The following is a 26,399-nucleotide window of genomic DNA, read 5'->3' as shown; positions in this document are numbered from 1 at the left end:
GGGTAGGGTAGGGGCTAGGTAAAGGTTATGGTTAACGTTAAGGTTAAGTTTAGGGTAGGGGTTACAGTTAGGTGTAGGGTAGGGTAGGGGTTAGGTAAAGGTTATGGTTAACGTTAAGGTTAAGTTTAGGGTAGGGGTTACAGTTAGGTGTAGGGTAGGGTAGGGGTTAGGTAAAGGTTATGGTTAACGTTAAGGTTAAGTTTAGGGTAGGGGTTACGGTTAGGTGTAGGGTAGGGTAGGGGCTAGGTAAAGGTTATGGTTAACGTTATGGTTAAGGTTAGGGTAGGGGTTGCGGTTAGGTGTGGGGTAGGGTAGAGGTTAGGTAAAGGTTATGGTTAACGTTAAGGTTAAGTTTAGGGTAGGGGTTACGGTTAAGTGTGGGGTAGGGTAGGGGCTAGGTAAAGGTTATGGTTAACGTTAAGGTTAAGTTTAGGGTAGGGGTTACAGTTAGGTGTAGGGTAGGGTAGGGGTTAGGTAAAGGTTATGGTTAACGTTAAGGTTAAGTTTAGGGTAGGGGTTACAGTTAGGTGTAGGGTAGGGTAGGGGTTAGGTAAAGGTTATGGTTAACGTTAAGGTTAAGTTTAGGGTAGGGGTTACAGTTAGGTGTAGGGTAGGGTAGGGGCTAGGTAAAGGTTATGGTTAACGTTAAGGTTAAGTTTAGGGTAGGGGCTACGGTTAAGTGTGGGGTAGGGTAGGGGCTAGGTAAAGGTTATGGTTAACGTTAAGGTTAAGTTTAGGGTAGGGGTTACGGTTAGGTGTAGGGTAGGGTAGGGGCTAGGTAAAGGTTATGGTTAACGTTAAGGTTAAGGGTTAGGGTAGGGGTTACAGTTAGGTGTAGGGTAGGGTAGGGGCTAGGTAAAGGTTATGGTTAACGTTAAGGTTAAGTTTAGGGTAGGGGTTACGGTTAGGTGTAGGGTAGGGTAGGGGCTAGGTAAAGGTTATGGTTAACATGAAGGTTAAGTTAAGGGTAGGGGTTACAGTTAGGTGTAGGGTAGGGTAGGGGTTAGGTAAAGGTTATGGTTAACGTTAAGGTTAAGTTTAGGGTAGGGGTTACAGTTAGGTGTGAGGTAGGGTAGGGGTTAGGTAAAGGTTATGGTTAACGTTAAGGTTAAGTTTAGGGTAGGGGTTACGGTTAAGTGTGGGGTAGGGTAGGGGCTAGGTAAAGGTTATGGTTAACGCTAAGGTTAAGTTTAGGGTAGGGGTTACGGTTAGGTGTAGGGTAGGGTAGGGGCTAGGTAAAGGTTATGGTTAACATGAAGGTTAAGTTCAGGGTAGGGGTTACAGTTAGGTGTAGGGTAGGGTAGGGGTTAGGTAAAGGTTATGGTTAACGTTAAGGTTAAGTTTAGGGTAGGGGTTACGGTTAGGTGTAGGGTAGGGTAGGGGAGAGGTAAAGGTTATGGTTAACGTTATGGTTAAGGTTAGGGTAGGGGTTGCGGTTAGGTGTGGGGTAGGGTAGAGGTTAGGTAAAGGTTATGGTTAACGTTAAGGTTAAGGGTTAGGTAAAGGTTATGGTTAAGGTTATGGTTAAGGGTTAGGGTAGGGGTTAGGTAAAGGTTATGGTTAACGTTAAGGTTAAGTTTAGGGTAGGGGTTACGGTTAGGTGTAGGGTAGGGTAGGGGCTAGGTAAAGGTTATGGTTAACGTTAAGGTTAAGTTTAGGGTAGGGGTTACAGTTAGGTGTAGGGTAGGGTAGGGGTTAGGTAAAGGTTATGGTTAACGTTAAGGTTAAGTTTAGGGTAGGGGTTACAGTTAGGTGTAGGGTAGGGTAGGGGTTAGGTAAAGGTTATGGTTAACGTTAAGGTTAAGTTTAGGGTAGGGGTTACGGTTAAGTGTGGGGTAGGGTAGGGGCTAGGTAAAGGTTATGGTTAACGTTAAGGTTAAGTTTAGGGTAGGGGTTACGGTTAGGTGTAGGGTAGGGTAGGGGCTAGGTAAAGGTTATGGTTAACGTTAAGGTTAAGGGTTAGGGTAGGGGTTACAGTTAGGTGTAGGGTAGGGTAGGGGCTAGGTAAAGGTTATGGTTAACGTTAAGGTTAAGTTTAGGGTAGGGGTTACGGTTAGGTGTAGGGTAGGGTAGGGGCTAGGTAAAGGTTATGGTTAACATGAAGGTTAAGTTAAGGGTAGGGGTTACAGTTAGGTGTAGGGTAGGGTAGGGGTTAGGTAAAGGTTATGGTTAACGTTAAGGTTAAGTTTAGGGTAGGGGTTACAGTTAGGTGTGGGGTAGGGTAGGGGTTAGGTAAAGGTTATGGTTAACGTTAAGGTTAAGTTTAGGGTAGGGGTTACGGTTAAGTGTGGGGTAGGGTAGGGGCTAGGTAAAGGTTATGGTTAACGTTAAGGTTAAGTTTAGGGTAGGGGTTACGGTTAGGTGTAGGGTAGGGTGGGGGCTAGGTAAAGGTTATGGTTAACGTTAAGGTTAAGGGTTAGGGTAGGGGTTACAGTTAGGTGTAGGGTAGGGTAGGGGCTAGGTAAAGGTTATGGTTAACGTTAAGGTTAAGTTTAGGGTAGGGGTTACGGTTAGGTGTAGGGTAGGGTAGGGGCTAGGTAAAGGTTATGGTTAACATGAAGGTTAAGTTAAGGGTAGGGGTTACAGTTAGGTGTAGGGTAGGGTAGGGGTTAGGTAAAGGTTATGGTTAACGTTAAGGTTAAGTTTAGGGTAGGGGTTACAGTTAGGTGTGGGGTAGGGTAGGGGTTAGGTAAAGGTTATGGTTAACGTTAAGGTTAAGTTTAGGGTAAGGGTTACGGTTAAGTGTGGGGTAGGGTAGGGGCTAGGTAAAGGTTATGGTTAACGTTAAGGTTAAGTTTAGGGTAGGGGTTACGGTTAGGTGTAGGGTAGGGTAGGGGCTAGGTAAAGGTTATGGTTAACATGAAGGTTAAGTTTAGGGTAGGGGTTACAGTTAGGTGTAGGGTAGGGTAGGGGTTAGGTAAAGGTTATGGTTAACGTTAAGGTTAAGTTTAGGGTAGGGGTTACGGTTAGGTGTAGGGTAGGGTAGGGGAGAGGTAAAGGTTATGGTTAACGTTATGGTTAAGGTTAGGGTAGGGGTTGCGGTTAGGTGTGGGGTAGGGTAGAGGTTAGGTAAAGGTTATGGTTAACGTTAAAGTTAAGGGTTAGGTAAAGGTTATGGTTAACGTTATGGTTAAGGGTTAGGGTAGGGGTTAGGTAAAGGTTATGGTTAACGTTAAGGTTAAGTTTAGGGTAGGGGTTACGGTTAGGTGTAGGGTAGGGTAGGGGCTAGGTAAAGGTTATGGTTAACGTTATGGTTAAGGTTAGGGTAGGGGTTGCGGTTAGGTGTGGGGTAGGGTAGAGGCTAGGTAAAGGTTATGGTTAACGTTAAGGTTAAGTTTAGGGTAGGGGTTACGGTTAAGTGTGGGGTAGGGTAGGGGCTAGGTAAAGGTTATGGTTAACGTTAAGGTTAAGTTTAGGGTAGGGGTTACAGTTAGGTGTAGGGTAGGGTAGGGGCTAGGTAAAGGTTATGGTTAACGTTATGGTTAAGGGTTAGGGTAGGGGTTGCGGTTAGGTGTAGGGTAGGGTAGGGGCTAGGTAAAGGTTATGGTTAACGTTAAGGTTAAGTTTAGGGTAGGGGTTACAGTTAGGTGTAGGGTAGGGTAGGGGCTAGGTAAAGGTTATGGTTAACGTTAAGGTTAAGTTTAGGGTAGGGGTTACGGTTAGTTGTAGGGTAGGGTAGGGGCTAGGTAAAGGTTATGGTTAACGTTAAGGTTAAGTTTAGGGTAGGGGTTACAGTTAGGTGTAGGGTAGGGTAGGGGTTAGGTAAAGGTTATGGTTAACGTTAAGGTTAAGTTTAGGGTAGGGGTTACGGTTAGGTGTAGGGTAGGGTAGGGGCTAGGTAAAGGTTATGGTTAACATTAAGGTTAAGTTTAGGGTAGGGGTTACGGTTAGGTGTAGGGTAGGGGCTAGGTAAAGGTTATGGTTAACGTTAAGGTTAAGTTTAGGGGTTACGGTTAAGTGTGGGGTAGGGTAGAGGTTAGGTAAAGGTTATGGTTAACGTTAAGGTTAAGTTTAGGGTAGGGGTTACGGTTAGGTGTAGGGTAGGGTAGGGGCTAGGTAAAGGTTATGGTAGGGGTTAAGGTTAGGGTAGAGGTTACGGTTAGGTGTAGGGTAGGGTAGGGGTTAGGTAAAGGTTATGGTTAAGGTTACGGTTAAGTGTAGGGTAGGGGTTACGGTTAGGAGTAGGGTAGGGTAGGGGTTAGGTAAAGGTTATGGTAGGGGTTAAGGTTAGGTTTAGAGTAGAGTAGAGGTTAGGCAAAGGTTAGGGTAGGGGTAAGGTTAGGTTTAGAGTAGGGAAGTCCCAAGGATCCCACTTTGTAGCTACCATCATTGCAGAGGCTGCCTCATTTTGCATATAGAGTTTGGCTGTGGTGTGGGGGCATCTTTCTGATCCAATACGATGCTACATAGGGGTTTGGTTTAGTTCAGGATCCTATAAAGAGTGTATTATGTTGTCTGTAGGGTTTTAAATGCAGGTAACTTTCCCTGTTGTTGTTTTACAGGAAGGATTCCAGATGTCCTGCTCATTCCCTGCTGATTCCCAGCTGATTCCCTGCTGATTCCCTGCTCATTCCCTGCTGATTCCCTGCTGATTCCCTGCTGATTCCCTGCTGATTCCCTGCTGATTCCCTACTGATTCACTGCTGATTCCCTGCTGATTCCCAGCTGATTCCCTGCTGATTCCCTGCTGATTCCCTGCTCATTCCCTGCTAATTCCCTGCTGATTCCCTGCTCATTCCCTGCTGATTCCCTGCTGATTCCCTGCTCATTCCCTTCTGATTCCCAGCTGATTCCCTGCTGATTGCCTGCTCATTCCCTGCTCATTCCCTGCTGATTCCAGAATCTTCCCACTGGGATTTTTGGAAAAACCTGGGGATTCTGGGAAAGCTACCAGAAACAACCATTAGATCAACCAGATACCTAACCAACTGTCTGTACCTGTCTCTCTCCCCCCTCCTCTTCCTCTTCCTCTTCCCTGACGCTTGACCTGGGCAGCAGAGAGACAGAGAAGTGATGTCATCAACAGTGGACAGGGACAGCATGGTGACCAAGAATTGCACCCGGACGGCGAGCTACGGAGACGGGGAAAGGGAGAGCCCCTACCTACCCAAAGACCTAGATTACTCTCTGGGCATCGCACGAGAAGAGGTGCCCCTCTACCCACACCACCCACACCACTCACTACTGTCAAATTCATATCCATTGTCAAATCAAATCAAATTTTATTTGTCACATACACATGGTTAGCAGATGTTAATGCGAGTGTAGCGAAATGCTTGTGCTTCTAGTTCCGACAATGCAGTAATAACAAGTAATCTAACTAACAATTCCAAAACTACTGTCTTGTACACAGTGTAAGGGGATAAAGAATATGTACATAAGGATATATGAATGAGTGATGGTACAGAGCAGCATAGGCAAGATACAGTAGATGGTATCGAGTACAGTATATACATATGAGATGAGTATGTAAACAAAGTGGCATAGTTAAAGTGGCTAGTGATACATGTATTACATAAGGATAAAGTCGATGATATAGAGTACAGTATATACGTATGCATATGAGATGAATAATGTAGGGTAAGTAACATTATATAAGGTAGCATTGTTTAAAGTGGCTAGTGATATATTTACATCATTTCCCATCAATTCCCATTATTAAAGTGGCTGGAGTTGAGTCAGTGTCAGTGTGTTGGCAGCAGCCACTCCGTGTTAGTGGTGGCTGTTTAACAGTCTGATGGCCTTGAGATAGAAGCTGTTTTTCAGTCTCTCGGTCCCAGCTTTGATGCACCTGTACTGACCTCGCCTTCTGGATGATAGCGGGGTGAACAGGCAGTGGCTCGGGTGGTTGATGTCCTTGATGATCTTTATGGCCTTCTTGTGACATCGGGTGGTGTAGGTGTCCTGGAGGGCAGGTAGTTTGCCCCCGGTGATGCGTTGTGCAGACCTCACTACCCTCTGGAGAACCTTACGGTTGAGGGCGGAGCAGTTGCCGTACCAGGCGGTGATACAGCCCGACAGGATGCTCTCGATTGTGCATCTGTAGAAGTTTGTGAGTGCTTTTGGTGACAAGCCAAATTTCTTCAGCCTCCTGAGGTTGAAGAGGCGCTGCTGCGTAGTCGTTTAGCTCAGTTACCTTAGCTTTCTTGGGAACAGGAACAATGGTGGCCCTCTTGAAGCATGTGGGAACAGCAGACTGGTATAGGGATTGATTGAATATGTCCGTAAACACACCGGCCAGCTGGTCTGCGCATGCTCTGAGGGCGCGGCTGGGGATGCCGTCTGGGCCTGCAGCCTTGCGAGGGTTAACACGTTTAAATGTCTTACTCACCTCGGCTGCAGTGAAGGAGAGACCGCATGTTTTCGTTGCAGGCCGTGTCAGTGGCACTGTATTGTCCTCAAAGCGGGAGTGTTACTGTGTTGGAGGAACAGGTTGACATTCAGTAGTAGTCATATTCATACAAATGTTTACCTTATACAGACAGATCCCTTCATAGTTTTTCTCCTGATGTGTACATGAACTGCACCTACTAAAGTTCTCCCTTCCTCCCTCTCAGATCGTGTCCAAGGAGAAGGAGGTCCTGGAGTGGCAGAGGAAGTACGAGGACAGTCGACAGGAAGTGCTGGAGATGAGGTGAGAGGATCAACTGTCAGTCAGTCACGTTACCTTGACAATGGTGTCACATTACCTTGACAACGGTCAGTCACGTTACCTTGAGAACAGCCAGTCACGTTACTATGACAACAGTCAGTCACGTTACTATGACAACAGTGGGTCACGTCACTATGACAACAGTCAGTCACGTTACTATGACAACAGTCAGTCACGTTACTATGACAACAGTCAGTCACGTTACCTTGAGAACAGCCGGTCACATCACTATGACAACAGTCAGGTTGGTGTAGAGCGGTGGTGGTGTCCATCTAGAGAGGAGAGCATACCCTCTTAGTAAAAAGGTTTCCAAAAGGGTTCTTCAACTGTCCCCATAAGATAACCCCTTTTTGTTCCAGGTAGAACCCTTTTCTGTTCCAGGTAGAACCTCTTTTTGTTCCAGGTAGAACCCCTTTTTGTTCCAGGTAGAACCCTTTTCTGTTCCAGGTAGAACCCTTTTTGTTCCAGGTAGAACCCTTTTTGTTCCAGGTAGAACCCTTTTCTGTTCCAGATAGAACCATTTTCTGTTTCAGGTAGAACCCCTTTTTGTTCCAGGTAGAACCCTTTTCTGTTTCAGGTAGAACCCCTTTTTGTTCCAGGTAGAACCCTTTTCTGTTCCAGGTAGAACCCTTTTTGTTCCAGGTAGAACCCTTTTTGTTCCAGGTATAACCCTTTTCTGTTCCAGGTAGAACCCTTTTTGTTCCAGGTAGAACCCTTTTTGTTCCAGGTAGAACCCTTTTCTGTTTCAGGTAGAACCCTTTTTGTTCCAGGTAGAACCCTTTTCTGTTCCAGGTAGAACCCTTTTTGTTCCAGGTAGAACCCCTTTTTGTTCCAGGTAGAACCCCTTTTTGTTCCAGGTAGAACCCTTTTTTGTTCCAGGTAGAACCCTTTTTTGTTCCAGGTAGAACCCTACTTTGTTACAGGTAGAACCCTTTTAGGATCCATGTAGAACCCTCTGTGGAAATTGTTCTACATGGATCCCAAAACGTTTCTACCTGGAACCAAAAAGGGGTTCTTCAAAGGGTTCTCCTATGGGGACATCCAAAAATAACCTTTTTAGTTTGTAGATATCCCAGTTTTTTTTGTAAGAGTGTAGTTCAGATTAACTAGGGGACTTATTTCATTAGGCTGATTGGCCCCAACGATAAGGAGGGTTAAGTAGCTAAGAGGGGAGGCAAGGCTAATCCACCCGCTTACCTCTCTATCCGACAACAACAAAACAAAGCTGTCTGAAAAAGACTAAACGCATGCGTCCAAAAGCATTGCTGTTGTGTGTGCTGATGTTATGTCTACAGGCTGACCTGCTCCGACGTACAGTATATGCAGTCTTTGTAAATACTATAGTTCCTGTATCATGCTACTAGTTTTCTTTCTTGACATGTGTAAAGGTGTAAAGTACTTATGTAAAAATACTTTAAAATACTACTTCATTTGTTTTTTGGAGGGTATGTGTACTTTACTATTTATATTTTTGACAACTTTTACTTTACTACATTCCTAAAGAAAATAATAGTTTTTAGTACATACATTTATACTTTTTCCCCTGACCTTGTTTTTAAAAGAAATGCAAATCTATTGTTCATTTAAAATAACATCAAATTGATCAGAAATACAGTGTAGACATTGTTAATGTTGTGAATGACTGTTGTAGCTGGAAACGGCAGATTATTTGTAATGGAATATCTACAGAGGCCCATTATCAGCAACCATCACTCCTGTGTTCCAATGGCACTTTGTGTTAGCTAATCCAAAATGTATCATTTTAAAAGCAAAAGCAATTTTTCGCATGGAATAGCCTTCATTTCTCAGAACAAGAATAGACTGATGAGTTTCAGAAGACAGTACTTTATTTCTGGACATTTTGAGCCTGTAATCAAACCCACAAATGCTGATGCTCCAATTACTCAACTAGTCTAAAGAAGGCCTGTTTTATTGCTTCTTTAATCAGGACAACAGTTTTCAGCTAACATAATTGCAAAATGGTTTCTAATGATCAATTAGCCTTTTAAAATTATAAACTTGGATTAGCTAACACAACCTGCCATTGGAACACAGGAGTGATGGTTGCTGATGATGGGCCTCTGTACGCCTATGTAGATATTTCATGAAAAATCAGCTACAATAGTCATTAACAATGTCTACACAGTATTTCTGATCAATTTGATGTTATTTTAATGGACAAAAAATGAGCTTGTTTTTCAAAAACAAGAACATTTCTAAGTGACCCCAAACTTTTGAACGATAGTGTATACTGTATGTGTATATTTACTGTATGTGTATATATATATATATATATATATACACTATTTGTATATATACAGTTGAAGTCAGAAGTTTACACACACCTTAGCCAAATACATTTAAACTCAGTTTTTCACAATTTCTGACATTTAATCCTAGTAAAAATTCCCTGTTTTAGGTCAGTTAGGATCAAAAACAGAGAAATACAAAACATAGACTTTCCCACCCGAGTCACTCCCTGACCTAACCAAACATAGAGAATAATAAGGATCTCTAAGGTCAGGGAGAATGAGAGAATGATTTATTTCAGATTTGAATTCTTTCATCACATTCCCAGTGGGTCAGAAGTTAACATACACTCAATTAGTATTTGGTAGCATTGACTTTAAATGGTTTAACTTGGGTCAAACGTTTCGGGTAGCCTTCTACAAGATTCCCACAATAAGTTGGGTGATTTTTGGCCCATTCCTCCTGACAGAGCTGGTGTAACTGAGTCAGGTTTGTAGACCTTGCTCGCACACGCCTTTTCAGTTCTGCCCACACATTATCTATGGGATTGAGGTCGGGGCTTTGTGATGGCCACTCCAATACCTTGACTTTGTTGTCCTTAAGCCATTTTGCCACGACTTTGGAAGTATGCTTGGGGTCAATGTCCATTTGGAAGACCCATTTGTGACCAAGCTTTAACTTCCTGACTGATGACTTGAGATGTTGCTTCAATATATCCACATACTTTTCCTACCTCATGATGCCATCTATTTTGTGAAGTGCACCAGTCCCTCCTGCAGCAAAGCACCCCCACAACATAATGCTGCCACCCCCTATGCTTCACGGTTGGGAGGGTGTCCTTCAACTTGCAAGCCTCCCCCTTTTTCCTCCAAACATAACGATGGTCATTATGGCCTAACAGTTCTATTTTGTTTCATCAGACCAGAGGACATTTCTCCAAAAAGTACGATCTTTGTCCCCATGTGCAGTTGCAAACCGTAGTCTGGCTTTTTTTAAGGCGGTTTTGGAGCAGTGGCTTCTTCCTTGCTGAGCGGGCTTTCAGGTTATGTCTATATAGGACTCGTTCTACTGTGGATATAGATACTTTTGTACCTGTTTCCTCCAGCATCTTCAAGGGCCATTCCTGATGTTCTGGGATTGATTTGCACTTTTCGCACCAAAGTACGTTAATCTCTAGGAGACAGAACGCTTCTCCTTCCTGAGCGGTATGATGGCTGCGTGGTCCCATGGTGTTTATATTTGCGTTCTATTGCTTGAACAGATGAACGTGGTACCTTCAGGTGTTTAGAAATTGATCCCATGGATGAACCAGACTCGTGGAGGTCTACAATTATTTTCTCTGAGGACTTGGCTGATTTCTTTTGATTTCCCATGATGTCAAGCAAATAGGCACTGAGTTTGAAGGTAGGCCTTGAAATACATCCACAGGTAGACCTCCAATTGACTCAAATGATGTCAATTAGCCTATCAGAAGCTTCTAAAGCCATGACATCATTTTCTGGAATTTTACAAGCTGTTTAAGGCACAGTCAACTTAGTGTATGTAAACTTCTGACCCACTGGAATTGTGATACAGTGAATTATATGTGAAATAATCTGTCTGTAAACAATTGTTGGAAAAATTACTTGTGTCATTGCACAAAGTAGATGTCCTAACCGACTTGCCAAAACTATAGTTTGTTACAAGAAATTTGTGGAGTGGTTGAAAAACAAGTTTTAAAGACTCCAACCTAAATGGATGTAAACTTCCAACTTCAGCTGTATTCTGTTTGTGTGTGCATGTATATATATATATATATATATATATATTTACGGTTATTATATTTTCTTGTCAGTCTTGATCCGTAACCATCGGTTACACAGTGATACAGTAGTTGTACCAGCCCTATTTTTGAGTCATAACATTGTGAGTGATGGACCGACGCAAAGAAAAACTCAACCTGTGTTTTGACCTACCTATCCAAGAACTCATATGTGTCTTTCAGGAACAACCTGTGTTTTGACCTACCTATCCAAGAACTCATATGTGTCTTTCAGAAACAACCTGTGTTTTGACCTCCCTATCCAAGAACTCATATGTGTCTTTCAGAAACAACCTGTGTTTTGACCTACCTATCCAAGAACTCATATGTGTCTTTCAGAACCAACCTGTGTTTTGACCTACCTATCCAAGAACTCATATGTGTCTTTCAGAACCAACCTGTGTTTTGACCTACCTATCCAAGAACTCATATGTGTCTTTCAGAACCATGCTCATGAAACAAAGTGTTGAATATTTGTATTTTTTTAATCAATTAATCTTTTGCCGTTTGTGGTTCATAGGAGAATCGTGTCAGAGTATGAGAAGACCATTGCACAGATGATTGGTGAGTGTTTCTCTGACAGCTACAGTCATACTGTCCCATCCCCAGCGAAGCTCAGGGGTTTTAATACTTTAGAATTATTGTCTTGAACGTTACGACAACATTTAGATCTGTGCCTAAAGAAAACATATCCAATGTAATTATTTGACATGAGACATGAGCCATAAACAACTCACTATTTTACATTACAGGGGATTTAACATCACAGGGGATTTAACATCACAGGGGATTTAACATTACAGAGGATTTAACATCACAGAGGATTTAACATTACAGAGGATTTAACATCACAGAGGATTTAACATCACAGAGGATTTAACACTACAGAGGATTTAACATCACAGAGGATTTAACATCACAGGGGATTTAACATTACAGAGGATTTAACATCACAGAGGATTTAACATCACAGAGGATTTAACATCACAGAGGATTTAACATCACAGAGGATTTAACATCACAGGGGATTTAACATCACAGAGGATTTATATCAATATTTGGTTCATTCTCCCTTACCTCACAAACTCTCCTCCTCCTCTCTCCACCTCCGCTCTCCTCTGCTCTCCTCCTCCGCTCTCCTCTTCGCTCTCCTCCTCCGCTCTCCTCATCCGCTCTCCTCCTCCTCTCTCCACCTCCGCTCTCCTCCTCCGCTCTCCTCCTCCACTCTCCTCTTCGCTCTCCTCCTCCTCTCTCCACCTCCGCTCTCCTCCTCCGCTCTCCTCCTCCGCTCTCCTCCTCCTCTCTCCACCTCCGCTCTCCTCCTCCGCTCTCCTCCTCCGCTCTCCTCCTCCTCTCTCCTCCTCCGCTCTCCTCCTCCGCTCTACACCTCCGCTCTCCTCCTCCTCTCTCCTCCTCCGCTCTCCTCCTCCGCTCTACACCTCCGCTCTCCTCCCCCGCTCTCCTCCTCCTCTCTCCTTCTCCTCTCTCCACCTCCGCTCTCCTCCTCCTCTCTCCACCTCCGCTCTCCTCCTCCGCTCTCCTCCTCTCTCCTCCTCCGCTCTCCTCCTCCTCTCTCCACCAACTCCATTATCCATATAGCACCAGGGGAGGGGTCAACTCCATTATCCATATAGCACCAGGGGTGGGGTAAACTCCATTATCCCCACAGCACCAGGGGAGGAGTCAACTCCATTATTCACACAGCACCAGGGGAGGGGTCAACTCCATTATCCACACAGCACCAGGGGAGGGGTCAACTCCATTATCCGCACAGCACCAGGGGAGGGGTCAACTCCATTATCCATATAGCACCAGGGGAGGGGTCAACTCCATTATCCATATAGCACCAGGGGAGGGGTCAACTCCATTATCCATATAGCACCAAGGGAGGGGTCAACTCCATTATCCATATAGCACCAGGGGAGGGGTTAACTCCATTATCCCCACAGTCACAGGTAGAGGGGTCAACTCCATTATCCCCACAGCGTCAGGGGAGGGGTCAACTCCATTATCCATATGGCACCAGGGGTGAGGTCAACTCCATTATTCACACAGCACCAGGGAGGGGTCAACTCCATTATCCCCACAGCACCAGGGGTGAGGTCAACTCCATTATCCACACAGCACCAGGGGAGGGGTTAACCCCATTATCCCCACAGCACCAGGGGAGGGGTCAACTCCATTATCCATATGGCACCAGGGGTGAGGTCAACTCCATTATCCACACAGCACCAGGGGAGGGGTTAACCCCATTATCCCCACAGCACCAGGGGAGGGGTCAACTCCATTATCCATATGGCACCAGGGAGGGGTCAACTCCATTATCCATATAGCATCAGGAAGGGGTCAACTCCATTATCCATATAGCACCAGGGGAGGGGTCAACTCCATTATCCATATGGCACCAGGGGAGGGGTCAACTCCATTATCCCCACAGCACCAGGGGAGGGGTCAACTCCATTATCCCCACAGCACCAGGGAGGGGTCAACTCCATTATCCCCACACAGCACCAGGGGAGGGGTCAACTCCATTATCCATATGGCACCAGGGAGGGGTTAACTCCATTATCCCCACAGCACCAGGTAGAGGGGTCAACTCCATTATCCATATGGCACCGGGGAGGGGTCAACTCCATTATCACTCAGACACTCAGAAACGGCTCTCTCACCTGTCTGGCAGGGTTGGAGTCAATTCCATTTCAATTCACTCAATTCATGAAGTAAGTTGAAATTCCTATTCCAATGTTCCTCAATTATGAGACACATGAAATTTGGAATTTCTGTTGAAATGGAATTGATCCCAACTCATGTGTCCTGCACCCTCCCAGCTTGACTTATAACACAACCCCTTATTTTGTGTTCCTGCTCCCGTCTCGGTCTGTTCCTATTGTGTAAACTCTCTCTAACAGGGCTGCCAGGTGAGTATCGAGGACTCTACCCATTAGTTGCTTGTGTCTCCAGATCACATCCGTCTGTTAAAGAGAGAGAGAGAAAACTCTCTTCGTCTCGTGACATTTGTCTTTACATTGTTTGTTGTCTTTCACTTTTCAACATTTCTTTGTCAGGAAACTGGTGGTACTATACCTTTAATTTGTTTCTACAATGCACAGCACCAGATTTTCTTAAAGGAGCCTTTCTGTCATGGGATAAAGCAGGGCCCTTTAAAGGCTCCTTTCATTCAAAAATTAGATTTTTCCTGTGTTTTATATTTTTATATTTCAACACTGTGATGTTGTGAAATTAAGAAAATTATGATAATGTCCTTTTTGTGTAAGAGCTGTTTGAAAAGACCGCCTGAAATGTTCAGCCTGTTTTGATGAGATGGAGTTTTGGCCTGCCTGGTGACATCACCAGGTGGTAAATTAGTTAATTAACCAATAAGAAAGAGAGTTCCAAACCGCTCTGCCAATAGCAGCTAGTTTTCAGTTTTCCCCTCCCCACTCAGACCACTCCCAAGTGCTAATTGTACTTCAGTTTCTTCTTCCAATGAAGTCCATAACTATGTGAGTTCAAAACCACACACACACACACACACACACACACACACACACACACACACATACTTGTACAACTAACCTGTGTGGGGGGGGCACAATTCAGTCCCTAACCTTTAACCCTAAACCCGTAAGCTAAACATTTATATATATTTTTGACTACTTTTACACTACATTCCTAAAGAAAATTATGTACTTTTTACTCCATACATTTTTCCTGACACCCAAAAGAACTCGTTATATTTTGATTAGCATGACAGACAAATTGTCCAATTCACGCACTTATCAAGAGAACATCCCTTGTCCTCCCTACTGCCTCTGATCTGGAGGACTCACTAAACAGGGAACATCCCTGGAGGCTGCCTCTGATCTGGAGGACTCACTAAACAGAGAACATCCCTGGTCATCCCTGCTGCCTCTGATCTGGAGGACTCACTAAACAGAGAACATCCCTGGTCATCCCTACTGCCTCTGATCTAGCAGACTAACTAAACAGAGAACATCCCTGGTCATCCCTACTGCCTCTGATCTGGAGGACTCACTAAACAGAGAACATCCCTGGTCATCCCTACTGCCTCTGATCTGGAGGACTCACTAAACAGAGAACATCCCTGGTCATTCCTACTGCCTCTGATCAGGAGGACTCACTAAACAGAGAACATCCCTGGTCATCCCTACTGCCTCTGATCTGGAGGACTCACTAAACAGGGAACATCCCTGGTCATCCCTACTGCCTCTGATCTGACAGACTCACTAAACAGAGAACATCCCTGGTCATCCCTACTGCCTCTGATCTGGAGGACTCACTAAACAGAGAACATCCCTGGTCATCCCTACTGCCTCTGATCTGGAGGACTCACTAAACAGAGAACATCCCTGGTCATCCCTACTGCCTCTGATCTGGAGGACTCACTAAACAGAGAACATCCCTGGTCATCCCTACTGCCTCTGATCTGGAGGACTCACTAAACAGGGAACATCCCTGGAGGCTGCCACTGATCTGGAGGACTCACTAAACAGAGAACATCCCTGGTCATCCCTACTGCCTCTGATCTGGAGGACTCACTAAACAGAGAACATCCCTGGTCATCCCTACTGCCTCTGATCCAGCAGACTAACTAAACAGAGAACATCCCTGGTCATCCCTACTGCCTCTGATCTGGAGGACTCACTAAACAGAGAACATCCCTGGTCATCCCTACTGCCTCTGATCTGGAGGACTCACTAAACAGAGAACATCCCTGGTCATCCCTACTGCCTCTGATCTGGAGGACTCACTAAACAGAGAACATCCCTGGTCATCCCTACTGCCTCTGATCTGGAGGACTCACTAAACAGAGAACATCCCTGGTCATCCCTACTGCCTCTGATCTGGAGGACTCACTAAACAGAGAACATCCCTGGTCATCCCTACTGCCTCTGATCTGGAGGACTCACTAAACAGGGAACATCCCTGGAGGCTGCCTCTGATCTGGAGGACTCACTAAACAGAGAACATCCCTGGTCATCCCTGCTGCCTCTGATCTGGAGGACTCACTAAACAGAGAACATCCCTGGTCATCCCTACTGCCTCTGATCTGGAGGACTCACTAAACAGAGAACATCCCTGGTCATCCCTACTGTCTCTGATCTGGTGGACTCACTAAACAGAGAACATCCCTGGTCATCCCTACTGCCTCTGATCTGGAGGACTCACTAAACAGAGAACATCCCTGGTCCATCCCTACTGTCTCTGATCTGGAGGACTCACTAAACAGAGAACATCCCTGGTCATCCCTACTGTCTCTGATCTGGAGGACTCACTAAACAGAGAACATCCCTGGTCATCCCTACTGCCTCTGATCTGGAGGACTCACTAAACAGAGAACATCCCTGGTCCATCCCTACTGTCTCTGATCTGGAGGACTCACTAAACAGAGAACATCCCTGATCGTCCCTACTGCCTCTGATCTGGAGGACTCACTAAACAGAGAACTTCCCTGGTCATCCCTACTGCCTCTGATCTGGAGGACTCACTAAACAGAGAACATCCCTGGTCATCCCTACTGCCTCTGATCTGGAGGACTTACTAAACAGAGAACATCCCTGGTCGTCCCTACTGCCTCTGATCTGGCAGACTCACTAAACAGAAAGTCTTCATTTGTAAATGATGTCTGAGTGTTGGAGTGGGCCCCTGGCTATCCGTAAATAAAAACAATACAATTGTATTTATATGTAATTCTGGTTCGTCTAATATCAGGAATTTGAAAAGACGTATACTTTTACTTTTGATACTTAAGTATATTTACAGTATTATTATTATTATTATTATAAATACATACAGTGGGGCAAAAAATTATTTAGTCAGCCACCAATTGGTCAAGTTCTCCCACTTAAAAAGATGAGAGAGGCCTGTCATTTTCATCATAGGTACACTTCAACTATGACAGACAAAATGAGAAAAAAAAAATCCAGAAAATCACATTGTAGGATTTTTAATGAATTTGTTGGTGGCTGACTAAATACTTTTTTGCCCCACTGTAAAACCAAATACTTTAAAACTTTTACTCAAGTAGTATTTTACTGGGTGACTTTTACTTTTACTTCAGTCATTTTCTATTAAGGTATCTTTACTTTTACTCAAGTTAGGTACTTTTTCCACCGCTGTGTATCAATGTCATTGTATCAGAGCCAAAACAACAACAAAAAATGTGTCACTGTCCCAATGCTTTTTGAGCTCACTGTCGATAGGGGGGTTTCAAACATCTCCTCGGGGAGACGTTTTACGTTGTTGTCGTAGCAACAAACTCCCTGGGTTCACCTATTTAAAGGTCTTACTGACTCAGGTATATTTTCTCTGAAGTCCCCTTTTGGGCCTCGTTCATTTCGCTCATCGTTCAGTGTTTGTTCTGTCTGCATGCTTCACACAGAAACACCGGGTTTTATCAACATTGCCTTCGTGCTAAAAATGTCCCTAATGCGTCATTAACTAACGTAGGAATACGTAGTAGTAGGAATTTACTCCGTTTTTTAAAATTTTATTGATGTCAAATCCATTCTCTAAAATTTCTCAATGAATGTAGTTACCAGTGTGTCTCTGTTTAGCCTCATTTATACTTGGCGCTAACATGCATCCTTAGTCCTGATCTTGTCCGCATTCTGATTGTGCCTGACATTTTCTAAAATATGTTATGTTTACACATGGTACTAAAATGTCTCTAATATTCGTCGACTGTGTCCACATTGTGACCGGATCTCTTGGTCCCTCTGTAAACAAACTAGACACGTGTAAGATGTCCAGACACAATGATTGGCTGACTGCCTCCGGAGGCGGGTCAGGAAGATCGGATCACAATTAGTCTTTTAATCATCGACATCTGTTAGGACAATGTGGGCACAATCAAAATCTGGACAAGATAAGACAATGGATACACTTCAGAACCTGGTATAAACAGGGCGTGAGTGTGTATATGTAAGCATGTGTGTGTGTGTGTCGATATTCATATTCCTGTGTGTGTGTGTGTGTGTGTGTCTGCGTGCATGTTTTAGTGTCTTTTGTATTTGTGTGCGCAGAATCAGGAACACCATCTCATCTGTGTCCTCCCTCTCCTCTCTCTGTCCTCCCTCTTTATCCTCCCTCTCTATCCTCCCTCTCCTCCCTCTCCTCTCTCTATCCTCCCTCTCCTCCCACACCTCTCTCTATCCTCCCTCCATCCCTCTCCTCTCTCTATCCTCCATCCCTCTCCTCCCTATCCTCTCTCTCTATCCTCCCTCTTCTCTCCTCCCTCTCCTCTCTCTATCCTCCCTCTCCTCCCTCTCCTCTCTCTCCGTCCTCCCTCCATCTCTCTCCTCTCTCTATCCTCCCTCTCCTCTCTCTATCCTCCCTCATCTCTCTCCTCTCTCTATCCTCCCTCTCCTCCCTCTCCTCTCTCTATCCGACATCCCTCTCCTCTCTCTATCCTCCCTATCCTCTCTCTCTATCCTCCCTCTCCTCTCCTCCCTCTCCTCTCTCTATCCTCCTTCCATCCCTCTCCTCTCTCTATCCTCCCTCCATCTCTCTCCTCTCTCTATCCTCCCTCCATCCCTCTCTCTATCCTCCCTCTCCTCTCTCTATCCTCCCTCTCCTATCTCTACCCTCCCTCCATCTCTCTCCTCTCTATATCCTCCCTCCTCCTATCCTCTCTCTATCCTCCCTCCATCCCTCTCCTCTCTCTATCCTCCGTCAATCCCTCTCCTCTCTCTGTCCTCCCTCTCTCCCTCTCTCCCTCTCCCTCTCCCTCTCCTCTCTCTCTGTCCTCCCTCCATCTCTCTCCTCCCTCTCCTTTCTCTATCCTCCCTCCATCCTTCTCCTCTCTCTGTCCTCCCTCTCCTCCCTCTCTTCTCTCTATCCTCCCTCTCCTCTCTCTATCCTCACTCCATCCCTCTCCTCTCCCTCTCCTCTCTCTAACCTCCCTCTCCTCTCTCTATCCTCCCTCCATCTCTCTCATCTCTTCAACCTTCGTCCCTCCATCTCTCTCTCTCTCTCTCTTCTCTTTCTGTGTCCTCCCTCCCTCCAGACGATGAGCAGAAGGATAAGTCTCTGTCTCACCATACCATCCAGCAGCTGACCGTAGAGAAGGACCAGGCTCTTTCAGACCTCAACTCAGTAGAGAAAAGTCTGGCTGAACTGTTCAGACGATACGAGAAGCTGAAGGACGTCCTCGAGGGATACCGCAAGGTGGGGGGGGGGGGGGGTGGCTTTCGGACGACTGCATACACACACTTGCCTGAAATCTGTTCGTCAATGTCGATCATGACGATATTCCAGTAGTTATTATTGTGGTTTCATGACTTCAGTCGGTTGTTTGATGTGGTCCTTTGTTAGTCCTGCCTTTGTGGTCTGAAATGGCTCAGTTGGTAAGAGTGAGATGCAACGGCGATGTTGTGGATTCAATTTCCACAGGGAAATAAGAACTCAGTGTAAATTAGGATGAACGAGTCTGTTTAGGGGCCTCTTCATATGAGACCCTTTCAAACACAGTCTCTCTGTGTGTGTTACCATTCAAACACAGTCTCTCTGTGTGTGTTCCCTCTCAAACACAGTCTCTCTTTGTGTGTTACCATTCAAACACAGTCTCTCTTTGTGTGTTACCATTCAAACACAGTCTCTCTGTGTGTGTTCCCTCTCAAACACAGTCTCTTTGTGTGTGTTCCCTCTCAAACACAGTCTCTCTGTGTGTGTTACCATTCAAACACAGTCTCTCTTTGTGTGTTACCATTCAAACACAGTCTCTCTGTGTGTGTTCCCTCTCAAACACAGTCTCTTTGTGTGTGTTCCCTCTCAAACACAGTCTCTCTGTGTGTGTTACCATTCAAACACAGTCTCTCTTTGTGTGTTACCATTCAAACACAGTCTCTCTGTGTGTGTTCCCTCTCAAACACAGTCTCTTTGTGTGTGTTCCCTCTCAAACACAGTCTCTCTGTGTGTGTTACCATTCAAACACAGTCTGTGTGTGTGCGTGTGTGTGTGTGTGTGTGTGCTATAGTTGATTGGAGGTCTTTTGTACTGAAACCCTAAATCAGGTGTGTCTCTTTCTGGCTGTGCGTCTCCCCATCAGAATGAGGAGGTGTTGAAGAAATGTGCTCAGGAGTACCTGTCCCGGGTGAGGAAGGAGGAACAGCGTTACCATGCCCTGAAGATCCATGCCGAGGAGAAACTAGACAGGTGAGCTCTGAAGATCCATGCCGAGGAGAAACTAGACAGGTGAGTCCTGAAGATCCATGCCGAGGAGAAACTAGACAGGTGAGTCCTGAAGATCCATGCCGAGGAGAAACTAGACAGGTGAGTCCTGATGGACCTCCCTCCCCTCTGGAGAAACTAGACAGGTGAGTCCTGATGGGCCTCCCTCCCCTCTGGAGAAACTAGACAGGTGAGCCCTGAAGATCCATGCCGAGGAGAAACTAGACAGGTGAGTCCTGATGGACCTCCCTCCCCTCTGGAGAAACTAGACAGGTGAGCCCTGAAGATCCATGCCGAGGAGAAACTAGACAGGTGAGTCCTGATGGACCTCCCTCCCCTCTGGAGAAACTAGACAGGTGAGCCCTGAAGATCCATGCCGAGGAGAAACTAGACAGGTGAGTCCTGATGGACCTCCCTCCCCTCTGGAGAAACTAGACAGGTGAGCCCTGAAGATCCATGCCGAGGAGAAACTAGACAGGTGAGTCCTGATGGACCTCCCTCCCCTCTGGAGAAACTAGACAGGTGAGTCCTGATGGGCCTCTCTCCCCTCTGGAGAAACTAGACAGGTGAGTCCAGACCTAATGGTTATGTAGTCTTTCTACACAGCCAGGTGGATGGACCTCCCTTTCCTCTGAGTCTGGTTCCTCTCTATGTTTCTTCCTTCTCTGATGTTTTTTTCCCTCTCCACTTGGCTTCAATTCATTTGTTGATAAAAGCTGGTGAGATGACGACTGTTGCGTTGCCATCTAGACAGATCTAAACCAGGGGTTTTCCAGTGTTTTAATGTTAATGTCTGGTGTTGTTGTGTTTTCATCAGGAGTGTAACACTTAAAAGACTTGGGCAAAGCAGAATCAACAACCTCTGTATTGTTCAAGACTGTTGCTTCGTGAGAAGGTGTTTAAGTACACGAATAGCGATTTTGATGTAAATGATAGGCTGAAAATGACCAGGGGCCTTGCCTTGGCTCCGAGTCAGAGCAGGTAGGCCGAAGCCATGGCCCAGTGATACGTGGGTGCCGGCCCAAGTAGATAGAAACTGGGGGTAAAACACTAGGGTGAATCCTCAGTGGAAATGTTGCCATAAAGTCTGTGTCCCTCTCCTAACCCCCAGGGCGAACTCTGACATCGCCCAGGTGAGGATGAGGGCTCGTCAGGAGACAGCAGCGTACCAGGCCTCTCTCAGGAAGGAGACCATGAAGGTGGACTCACTGGAGAGAACCCTAGAGCAGAAGGTACAATCACACATGCACGCACGCACACAAACACACACACACGTGTGTGAAAGACTGCATTCAAACCCAGGTGTCCTGCATGCCACAAGCCTATGTTAGCCCTCTGAGCCAAAAGCCAAGATGGAAGTCTTCAGTCTTGACAGAACGGAGCCCACGTCTCCTGTCAGCTTTTCAGAGGGATGTACAATAACCTCTTGGTTTTGTCTCTCTTCCTTAAAAGAACAAAGAGATCGAAGAGCTGACCAAGATCTGTGACGAGTTGATTGCCAAGATGGGGAAGAGCTAGCAACGCTGAACGCGTCCTGCCCATGTCTCCAGGGCCTCAGGGGGACTGAGTGGTCGAGGAAAACAGAAGAAGGACAGAGAGAGGAAAGAGCTAGCAACGCTGAACACATCCTGCCCATGTCTCCAGGGCCTCAGGGGGACTGAGTGGTGGAGGAAAACAAGAGAAGGACAGAGAGAGGAAGTTTCCTACTCCCTGGACAGATGGATTTGACGGACAGCTGAGGATGACAGAGTATTTCCATGTATCTACTGGCAACATCGCCCCCAAGAGTATTGGAGGGTAACTCCTGGTCAATGGCTTCCTCACCATGTACAGTTTGATGTGCCAATGTGTACCACGTATCCTGTATCAATGGTTTGGTGAAAGGGACTTAAAAATGGTTGTCATGAATGAGAGAGAGAGTGTGTGGGTCGTGGGTTGTGGGTGGTTATGTGTGTGTGTGATAGAAAGAAAGAGCATTGATTGAAGACATCAAATGATGTGAAAACCTTGGATGAAAAGAAAAACAGCAATATTGTGTGTGCATATATATATATATATACACACTGAGTGTACAAAATATTAAGAACACCTTCCTAATATTGAGGCCCCCTTTAGCCATCAGAACAGGCTCAATTCGTCGGGTCATGAACTCTACAAGGTGTTGAAAGTGTTCCACAGGGATGCTGGCCCATGTTGACTCTACAAGGTGTTGAAAGCGTTCCACAGGGATGCTGGCCCATGTTGACTTCAGTACCTCGTTCCACAGGGATGCTGGCCCATGTTGACTTCAGTACCTCGTTCCACAGGGATGCTGGCCCATGTTGACTTCAGTACCTCGTTCCACAGGGATGCTGGTCCATGTTGACTTCAGTACCTCGTTCCACAGGGATGCTGGCCCATGTTGACTTCAGTACCTCGTTCCACAGGGATGCTGGCCCATGTTGACTCCGAAACCTCGTTCAAAGGCACTTACGTTTTTCACATTCACCCTCTGAATGGCACACGTACACAATCCATGTCTCAAGGCTTAAAAATCCTTCTTTAACCCGTCTCCTCCCCTTCATCTACACTGATTGAATTGGATTTAACAAGTGACATCAATAAGGGATCATAGCTTTCACCTGGATTCACCTGGTCAGTCTGTGTCATGGAAAGAACAGGTGTTCCTAATGTTTTGTCCACTCACTGTAGATGACAGACTAAATCAAGGAATCGTTCAGTTAGTAAGAGAACTGCACGTGGAAGTGTCAACATATAAACTTGTTGTTGTTGTTGTAAATAGGTAATGGGGCTGATTAGAATGATTCTTATAAAAATACACTATTCTGTCCGTTTAAATGTCTTCGTGAAATCTTTCAGATGCTTTTTGCTGCATATTTCGGGTCATAACTTTCTTAATTTGGATATTATTTATAATGAAAAAAGTAATTGTTACTGTAGTAATCAGCTGTTGGGACAGAGGGCAGTTCATTAATTACATGAATTACATTTCTGACCGGTATGTCACAGTTGATGTCTTCACACGGTGGCAGCCATTGGGGAGAGAAAAATAAAAGAGCTCTGCACAGCTGCACACCTGGGTTCAAACAGTATTTGAAATCGTTCGACGTTTGCTCTAGCCTGGCCCGGGAGTGACAAATTGCAGGTTCGAGACTATTTGTTTGGTCTCTTAAAGCCAGGAAAGGTCGATCGAGCACCGATAAAGTCCTTGAAATTATTTTGAATAGTGTTCTAAGACCTCGGATTAAAATGGTCAGTAAATGGCCACTGGATTTAAAAGATGTAGAATTGACTATGTTTTTTATTAAATGTATAATTCATCACTTGGACCAGCAACTCGGTTGCTGGGCAACAGCAGCAGCTAGCTAGTAGCATGAGAGCAGCTGTAGCTAGCTTTTATTTTTTTTTATTTATTTAACCTTTATTTAACTAGGTAAGTCAGTTATGAACAAATTCTTATTTACAATGACGGTCTAGGAACAGTGGGGTTAACTGCCTTGTTCAGGGGCAGAACGACAGATTTGTACCTTGTCAGCTCGGGGATTTGATCTTGCAACCTTACGGTTACTAGTCCAACACTCTAACCAATAGGCTACCTGCTCTAACCACTAGGCTACCTGGCTCTAACCACTAGGCTTTCTGGCTCTAACCACTAGGCTACCTGGCTCTAACCACTAGGCTACCTGCTCTAACCACTAGGCTACCTGGCTCTAACCACTAGGCTACCTGGCTCTAACCACTAGGCTACCTGCTCTAACCACTAGGCTACCTGGCTCTAACCATTAGGCTACCTGGCTCTAACCACTAGGCTACCTGGCTCTAACCACTAGGCTACCTGTCTCTAACCACTAGGCTACCTGGCTCTAACCACTAGGCTACCTGTCTCTAACCACTAGGCTAACTGCTCTAACCACTAGGCTACCTGCCGCTAGCTAGCTAACACCAGTGAGATGAGAAGCAAGCTACAAGCAAAAGAAGTTAGCTAGATAGGTATATTTGGCTATGGAGAGTTTTTCATATGACTTCATAAGTCATCTGTGTAAACTAAATCAGAGAACAAACAAATAAAGCTAGCGAACATCCTTGGCTGCTATTATAGCCAGTTAGCTAGCCAACTAGCCAGTAGCTACAAGCCAACGAGACTGTACCAATGTTGACAATATATCCTAGTTAGCTTCTTTCTTTAATGAAACATAGCTAGCTAAAACATGAAATGGACACTGCTCATCTAGTTACTGGCTACACATGTAGCTAGATGTCAGTTTCAGCACAAATACTTCTAGCTAATCTAAATTTCCTCAACCAAAACCAGCCTCTCACAACACAAACTATAGCTGATTTAAACAATCAGTAGGCTCAGTCTATCGGTAGGCTCAGTCTATCGGACGGCTCAGTCTATCGGTAGGCTCAGTCTATCGGACGGCTCAGTCTATCGGACGGCTCAGTCTATCGGTAGGCTCAGTCTATCGGTAGGCTCAGTCTATCGGTAGGCTCAGTCTATCGAATGGCTCAGTCTATCGGTAGGCTCAGTCTATCGAATGGCTCAGTCTATCGGTAGGCTCAGTCTATCGGTAGGCTCAGTCTATCGGTAGGCTCAGTCTATCGGACGGCTCAGTCTATCGGACGGCTCAGTCTATCGGTCGGCTCAGTCTATCGGTAGGCTCAGTCTATCGGTAGGCTCAGTCTATCGGTCGGCTCAGTCTATCGGACGGCTCAGTCTATCGGACGGCTCAGTCTATCGGTAGGCTCAGTCTATTGGTAGGCTCAGTCTATCGGACGGCTCAGTCTATCGGACGGCTCAGTCTATCGGTCGGCTCAGTCTATCGGTCGGCTCAGTCTATCGGTAGGCTCAGTCTATCGGTCGGCTCAGTTGATCGGTTGGCTCAGTCTCAGTAGGACCAGTCTATCGGTTGGCTCAGTCTATCAGTAGGCTCAGTCAATCAGTAGGCTCAGTCTATCGGTCGGCTCAGTCTATCGGTCGGCTCAGTCTATCGGTCGGCTCAGTCTATATTTTACCTACTTAGTTGCTGCATTAACTATACTGTAATAATAACACCTTATCAACTTGACCTGCAGGTCAGAAATATGGCTCAGTTTCTTCCTGACAGTTTCCTTGTACGCTGCCTTGTTGACGATAAACATGAGAAGCGTGACGTGATAAGTGATGACTTAAGAGAGGGCAGAGCAGGGAGGGGTGTGCAGGGCTGGGTCAGGGGTGTGGCGGGCTGGGTCAGGCAGGGTGGAGTCAGGTGTGGTTAGGGAGTGGTCACAGTAGGATGAGTCCCATTACGTCACCATCTGTCTCTCTACTGATTAGGTTTGGTTGGAAGGAAGCACCCTGTGGTTCATTAAGACAGGGACAGAGACGGGAGCCGCTAACCGAGCCATAGGCCCCCATTGGAAAAGCTAACCGCTAACCAGTAACCGCTAATCTGGTCTGTGCGGGCAGACAGAGGTATTAGCTCCCTGGTAGAAGAAGACAGACTTAAGATGAGAGGTGGTTTAGCAGCAAACAACCTGCTTTTCATTGTGTGATCGCATCGCTCCAGGGAAGGACCGGGAACGAAGTACCAAGAGGAACCAGCACCATCAACATGAGAGCTGTCCAGAACTGTACCGTCCTCCTCGTCACACTACTCTTCCTCGCTTCACACTGTAAGGACTTTCTCACACCTTCTGTTGTTCTGCTTGCCTTGTACCTTTCTGGTCATCACTTGTTATGCTTTTCCTCTCTCTCTCTCTCTCTCTCTCTCTCTCTCTCTCTCTCTCTCTCTCACACACATTCCAATTCATTTTTGGAATTTCAGTCTACTTCCTGGATTGACTGGTCAGCAGCACTATTAGACTGAAAAGGATTCTGGGCAGTTTGGGTTCCTATTAGATGACAAGATGAAATAGTAAAAGAATCCTTCCTTGTTTATTGGAATCTGAAATCAAACAACTGTTTAGTTTTTTTGTCCAAAGGAAATATTAAATAACGAGAAACGGAATAATGATTTTGATTATTCGAATGTTGTGTTTTTAATTATCGGTTCTTGTTCGACCCGTCGTAAGTGTCACGTCTGCTCCCGATCCCCCTCTGTGGCGCTCAAGGTCACCAGGCTGCTCATCAACGCCAGGCTGCTCATCATCGCCAGGCTGCTCATCATCGCCAGGCTGCTCATCATCGCCAGGCTGCTCATCACACCTGTCACCATCGCTATGCGGACTTCATCGCTTCTTTGGACTCACCTGGACTCCATCAAGTCATTGATTATCTGTCAGTTCCTCAGTTTCATCCCCGTGTCTGCATTGATTATCTGTCAGTTCCTCAGTTTCATCCCCGTGTCTCTATTGATTATCTGTCAGTTCCTCAGTTTAATTTCCGTGTCTGCATTGATGTTGTTTTGTTTCTCTTGTCCAGATGCTGTTCTTTGTTTAGTTTCATGTCTATTTATTATTAAATAATAATGTACTTGCTTCCCGTCTCCCAGCGTCTGTAGTTATGGAACCGTTACAGTACGT

At 45.6% G+C, this 26,399-nt stretch overlaps 1 protein-coding gene across 5 annotated transcripts in view; it reads left to right on the top strand.

Moving 5' to 3' along the window:
* The window catches only part of LOC139377008 (transforming acidic coiled-coil-containing protein 2-like), a 63,001-nt gene extending 41,053 nt beyond the window's left edge, over nucleotides 1–21,948 (top strand). For all 5 annotated transcript variants that reach the window (XM_071120062.1, XM_071120066.1, XM_071120065.1 and 2 more), the window contains 7 exons: nucleotides 4,996–5,148; nucleotides 6,558–6,634; nucleotides 11,224–11,267; nucleotides 18,733–18,893; nucleotides 19,774–19,880; nucleotides 21,007–21,127; nucleotides 21,348–21,948. In XM_071120062.1, the coding sequence (XP_070976163.1) occupies nucleotides 4,996–5,148; nucleotides 6,558–6,634; nucleotides 11,224–11,267; nucleotides 18,733–18,893; nucleotides 19,774–19,880; nucleotides 21,007–21,127; nucleotides 21,348–21,413 (729 nt within the window). In that variant the 3' untranslated portion in view covers nucleotides 21,414–21,948. The remainder of the gene's footprint in view (nucleotides 1–4,995; nucleotides 5,149–6,557; nucleotides 6,635–11,223; nucleotides 11,268–18,732; nucleotides 18,894–19,773; nucleotides 19,881–21,006; nucleotides 21,128–21,347) is intronic.
* The last annotated feature ends 4,451 nt before the right edge of the window (nucleotides 21,949–26,399 follow it).

The sequence above is a fragment of the Oncorhynchus clarkii genome, chromosome 20 (assembly GCF_045791955.1).
Source record: "Oncorhynchus clarkii lewisi isolate Uvic-CL-2024 chromosome 20, UVic_Ocla_1.0, whole genome shotgun sequence".
NCBI lineage: Eukaryota > Metazoa > Chordata > Actinopteri > Salmoniformes > Salmonidae > Oncorhynchus > Oncorhynchus clarkii.
This window is presented reverse-complemented; position numbering and strand designations above follow the sequence as displayed.